This window comes from Loxodonta africana, chromosome 3 (assembly GCF_030014295.1).
Source record: "Loxodonta africana isolate mLoxAfr1 chromosome 3, mLoxAfr1.hap2, whole genome shotgun sequence".
In the NCBI taxonomy this organism is placed as follows: domain Eukaryota; kingdom Metazoa; phylum Chordata; class Mammalia; order Proboscidea; family Elephantidae; genus Loxodonta; species Loxodonta africana.
The window spans coordinates 128,497,348-128,503,347 of NC_087344.1; the positions used below are offsets into that span (position 1 = coordinate 128,497,348).

The 6,000-nt window shown below is 41.1% G+C and overlaps 1 protein-coding gene across 4 annotated transcripts in view; it reads left to right on the plus strand.

Moving 5' to 3' along the window:
• Positions 1 to 4,942, plus strand: part of SAMD13 (sterile alpha motif domain containing 13) — a 55,002-nt gene extending 50,060 nt beyond the window's left edge. For all 4 annotated transcript variants that reach the window (XM_064282162.1, XM_064282159.1, XM_064282160.1 and 1 more), the window contains one exon: positions 2,453 to 4,942. In XM_064282162.1, the coding sequence (XP_064138232.1) occupies positions 2,453 to 2,596 (144 nt within the window). In that variant the 3' untranslated portion in view covers positions 2,597 to 4,942. The remainder of the gene's footprint in view (positions 1 to 2,452) is intronic.
• The last annotated feature ends 1,058 nt before the right edge of the window (positions 4,943 to 6,000 follow it).

Genomic DNA, 6,000 nt, shown 5'->3' on the forward strand with positions numbered 1-6,000 from the left:
AATCCTATGCTACCCTTTTTTTGGTAAACTAAGATAAACCGTTTTTATCTTAGGTTAACTTCTTGCTTGATTCTTGGTTTGCCTATAAAATACAGATGGTAATCTCTACCTTTTCTAATGTAGACAGCTCTTTTAGGAATTTATTTATTTATTTTTGCCCTCACCACTATTATTTGTTGTATTTTTGCATTGTCCTTGTAATCTTTGTGCATATGAATGAATAACAATGTATCCTAGAATAAAAAAAAAAAACCTTGTATATAAATTAAACAGGTAAAACTACTTTTCATAATAGTTTTCAACAAAAATGCAACATATACCACATATATTATCACATCACCTACTCTACACATGCTACAGTGCTATCTATTTGTACATACTGCACTTGATGGTGACAGTTAATACTTTCTGCTCTCCCGTAGTAGGCTATGGGTGCCAAAAGCACTAGTCCTGAGCCTCTAAAGGCAGCATAAGAAAAAACCTTCTCAGAAACCTCAAAATAGTTTTTTAGCAGTTGATGTTATAAAAAAGAGTCAAGACTGGGACTTGAAGGACCCCGGAGGTCATGGTCCCAGACCTTCTGTTAGCCCAAGACAGGAACCATTCCCAGGGCCAACTCTTCAGACAGGGATTGGACTGGAATATGGGATGGAAAATGATACTTGTAAAGAATAGGCTTCTTGGATCAAGTAGACACAGGAGACTGTGTTGGCATCTCCTGTCTGGAGGGGAGATGAGAGGGCAGAGGGGGCCAGAAGCTGCTGGAATGGATATGAGGAGAATGAGTGGAGGGAAGCAGTGTGCTGTCTCATTCGGGGGAGAGCAATTAGGAGTGTATAGCAAGGTGTATATAAATTTTTGTATGAGAGACTGACTTGATTTGTAAACTTTCGCTTAGAGCACAATAAAAATTAATTAAAAAAAAAGAGTCAAGATGTTTGCTATGTTTTCTTTGTATGTGTGTAGGGGAGAGGGGGGATTAAAAAAGTTTGGTTTCGCTTCAAAGAGCTTTCCCAAAGTATGGAAGTGAATGAAATCAATGAAAATTAATTTTTATTACATATCATCATGGACAAATATTCTTCTTCTGGCTTTCATAACAGTTGAATTCAAGGTAATATGCATATGTGTGTTTTTCTGAATTCCAGTGTATGAGTTTGGACAAATTGGGTGCCTCTTGTTCTTATATGAAAGGAATTGGCATTGTGACTTCAAGACCAAATTAAAAAAAAAATCACAGATCTGACTTGTCTTTGATTTGAGGCTGGGTTAGTTACAAAGGGAATATTTGGCAACAATGTTTTCAAATATTTAAATACCCTGTGAAACTGCAATTACAGATTCTGCAGTTACTGATTCTAAGAACTATGCAGCCAATAAAAAAAAAAAAAAAACAAGGGAAGAATTACAAGCCTAGATGCCAGGTCACAGCAAAATATCAATAATCTATTTCTCACTCTTGCAATATCTATAAATAAAGTAGGAAAAAATAATAGGAATTATAAGAATAATGTGAAATAACAAGTGCATACAGAACTGGGCAAATTTTTTTTCCATTAAATTTGCTACTTATTCCAGTTCAATAAAAATGCTTGTAAGGAAAATATCAACTTCAGTCAGAAGACTGATTACATTTTTGCTGTTCCTTCTTTGAGAGCAAAAGAATGTTCACGCTGATGCAGAAATTTTTGCCTATTTTGCCTTTTAGAAAAAGAAAATGTATTCCTTTAGGAAGCAACATTTTTGATCGTTAGGGTACATGCTCCAAGCTTGCCATCAGTTTTATAAGTTGTGATATTTGTGTGTTTGAAAACAAGATCATCTGTAGATTGTATGTAATTTAAAAATAAAAGTAGAAGCAAACCAAACCAAACTCACTGCCATTGAGTCAATTCCGACCCATAGCAGCCCTACAGGACAGAGTAGAACTGCCCCGTAGAGTTTCCGAGGAGCACCTGGCGGATTCAAACTGCCGACCTCTTGATTAGCAGCCATAGCATTTAACCACTTATACCACCGGGGTTTCCACAAGTAGAAGATGGAAGATAAAAAAAGATGATGTTTTTTTGTTTTTTTAATCTTAGCACAACTGAAAATGAAATGTTTTTAGCTTGAGAAAATTGCTCTGACTTTTTCCTTGGAAAGGAGCCTTAGTGGTGCAGTGGTTAAGCACTCTGCTGCTAACTGAAAGCTCAGCTGTTCAAACCCACCAGCCACTCCATGGGAGAAAGATGTGACACTCTGCTTGCATAAAGATTTATAGCCTCGGAAACCCTATAGGGCAGTTCTACTCTGTCCTGTAGGGTCGCTGCTATGAGTCAGAATTGACTGGATGGCAATAAGTTTGGGTTTTCTTTAGGTTTTCCATGGAACTTCAAAAGAAAGGCTTTTTCTTCATTATCCTTGAGCTTTGGGACTTAAATGTTGGCTGTACCCTCTGCTTCTGTTCTAGGAAATTGACGGAAAATCCCTGCTATTGATGACAAGGAATGATGTGTTGACAGGACTTCAGTTAAAATTGGGGCCTGCCCTGAAAATCTACGAGTATCATGTAAAACCTCTGCAGACAAAGCATTTAAAGAACAACTCTTCATAGTGGAGTTAAATTGGGGTCTTAGGCCTCAAAAAATAAATCATTACATAATTTAGTTTCGTGTGATGAAACTTTGTAAACAGGATACATACATGTGTATATGTAAAGAATTTCAATCAAATGAAAACGTTATCCTATTGGATAGACTAGGCAATCCATCTGCTGACCTGGATTCAGCCCGGGAGCAAGGACACAATGTGGACAGGATGGTTTTTAATATGGAGTTTGTCAGATAGAATGATCTTGGACATGACTAGACACCTTCCCCACAAAGGCTTTGAAATCATAAGGATTTCCTTCATAGATTGCTTACACAAAATTCTTTTAAAAAATTAATAAACATCTTTTGGTTACAGACATAAGAAGATTAAAAATGAGAAAACTTGGGGAGGGGGAGAAAAGAGAAAGGAATTGCTGTCTTCCTTGAATTCCTCTGCTCCTTAGAGCTTATGCTACTTGGATGGAATTGCCAACTCCCTTTTTATAGAGGGTCCTCCGCTTGACCTTATTAAGGTTTCATTGGGATATGCTGTGATGTTTGAAATGAACACACATCATGACCCCTTCAGGAGCAGAATTATAGCTCTGAAAAGAGAACCCTGTTGTATACTGGGGATATCCATCCATATTCAGCTAGGTTTACAGAAGGTAATGATATTTTCTGCATAGATTTGCATTTAAATTGGTTCTTTGGTTCTGAAGAAAGCATTTTTCACTTTATGGTTTGTATTTATAATTGTTTCAGAAGATATTTGCCAAGGGTTATGGTTCAAAAAGCATTGTTCCTAGTACACAATATTTTTATATATACATATATATCCCTTCGTGATGGCGTAATATTTTTTTAATTGTTCTGATGCTTTGCTTGATTCCTGGTTTGAGTCCTTGTTTCTGAGAACTTGAAAAGGTGGGCTTGCTACATCTCTGTTCAAAGAGACATTTGTTAAATCCATGTGTCAATGCCTTGTTGAATTGGTGCTTTGTGTTTGCAATAAAGCATTGCTTCAGTTTATGCCCAGTGTACCTTTGACCTGTTCTGTTTGGTTGCTTCTTTAACTGGGATTAAGAAATAAGTTCTTTCCTTGAAACCATGGAGAGAAAGTTGAGCGTTTTGGGGGGAAAAGACTGTATGGATTATATGGATCTATATGTGGACTTGGGAGCCCTGGTGGCGCTTGGTTAAAAGCACTGGGCAGCTAACCAAATGGTCGGCGATTTGAACCCACCAGCAGCTCCACTGGGGAAGAATGTGGCAATCTGCGTCTATAAAGATTTGCAGCTTTGGAACCCTGTGAGACAGCTCTCTTCTGTCCTGTAGGGTCAGTATGAGTCAGAATTGACTCAACAACAGTGGGTTTGGGTTTGGTATATGTGGATTTGGACTCTCTGGGTGATAAAAACGGTTAATATACTTGGCTGCTAACTCAAGTCCACCAAAAGGCACCTCAGAAGAAAGGCCTGGTAATCTACTTCTAAAAAATCAATCATTGAAAACCCTATTTAGCACAATTCTATCCTGACACACATGGAGTCACCATGACTCCTGGTGGTAGTGATGGAGGATATGTGGATTTATCTTCTTTTTAAACTGAATCATCCAAGTAGACCTTGTTCCTTTTCTTACCCTCACCCAACAATCAATTATATATACCATTTTAGCCAAAAATTCTTTTATTTGCTGTAGGCCAGTGGGGGTCATTGTCTTTGTTTTGTTTTTAAACAATGATGAAAGCTATGGACCTTTCCTCCAGACAAAAGTTCATATTTCCACAGGCAGAATTTTGCAGAGATTTCATGGACTCCCTAAAGTTTCCTCCTCCTCATAAAGTCCCTATTTTAGAGGGTATAATAATTCATTACCCTGTGGAGATAATTTCCCAAAAGAACAGGAAGATTGAAGATGAGTGTGAAAAAATATAGGAAATTGTATAGTCAGTGGGGTTCAAAGCTCTGCTGAGAATCTGCATTTCTAACAAGTTCCCAGGTGATGCTAATGCTGCTGGTTTGGGCCCAATTCTGAGAACCATTAGTAGAACCTCCAAGACCAAAACCAAACCCATTGCTGTCAAGTCAATTCTGACTCATAGTAACCCTGTAGGACAGAGTAGACCTTCCCCATAGGATTTCTAAGGAGCAACTGGTGGATTCGAACTGCCAACCTTTTGTTTAGCAGGCTGAGTGCTTAACCATTGTGCCACCAGGTGTCCGTTAATAAAGCAGTGGTTTTCAAAATTTATCGTACATAACAATCATCTGGCTTCAAGATGGCAGCCTAGTTAGATACACCACACATCCCTCTACAGCAAAGACCCAAGAAATAAAGTGAAACAGATACAGATGACAACCCTGGAACCCTGAGATAAAATGAAAGGACAAAGAATTAAATACCAAATGGGAAAAGAAACTGAATGGCAGCAGCAAACAGGGAGAGATAGCCAGTGAAGATGCCCTGAGAGACAGCTTGGCATAGCAGAGCCATTTTGAGCCAAAGCCAGCAGCAACCCTGGGTGAGGAGCACAGGAAGACAACATCACAGAACTCCCAAAAGGAGACAGAGAAACTTTCTCGACATACCTGGCGTGAAGCAAGGTGAGCAGGGCATGGATTGGAGCTAAGGAAAGTATAGGAAGGGGATGAAAGCTTCAGTGATCTGGGCATACAAGAGCGGGGAGGGAATGAGGATCAAGAGAAGAGCAACTCTCCAGTGGCAGTGCCTGACAGGGAGGGTGGCAAGTGTGGAATAAGATGACAAACCATGCCCCCTTTTTAAAAATTATTTTTCTCTTTTTCCCTCTCCTCCCTTATTCAGCCACCTCTCCTGCCCCTTCACCACCAGGGAGAGCACCTGCATACCCCTCAGCCACCTGCCCCCCTCCCCTACTGGGGAGAGCACCTGTGCACCTCCAGCTGTCCAACCCTACACTTCCCTTCCTAGGGAGAGTGCATGTGTGACTCCCGGCCACCCACCATGTTCCTCCCCTGCATACAGAGGGACTTCATGACCCCCAGCCATTACCCCGCCCCCACTAAAGAGAGTGCCTACGTAACTCTGGACATCCACCCTACTCCCTCACCCTGAGCTGCCTGCCCGGCCCCTCCCTTGCCAGAGAGAGTGCCTGCGTGACCCATGGCTGCCCACCCTGCCCCCCTGCCACATAGAGCACCTACACAGCCCCTGGCTGACCACCCCACCCCCTCTGAATGAGGGAGTGCCTCCACACCCCCCAGGCACCCACCCCACTCCTTGCCCATCGCCCACCCACTTGGTGATTGTGAGCATTCCTATACTGCTGGACAGCACCCACCCAACACACCTTCAGCTATCTCACACATACAGTGAACAGTGATGAGGGCTGGCCCTGCGCACTGTTGCCCCATCCAACTGTAGACAGAAAGTGAACACCACT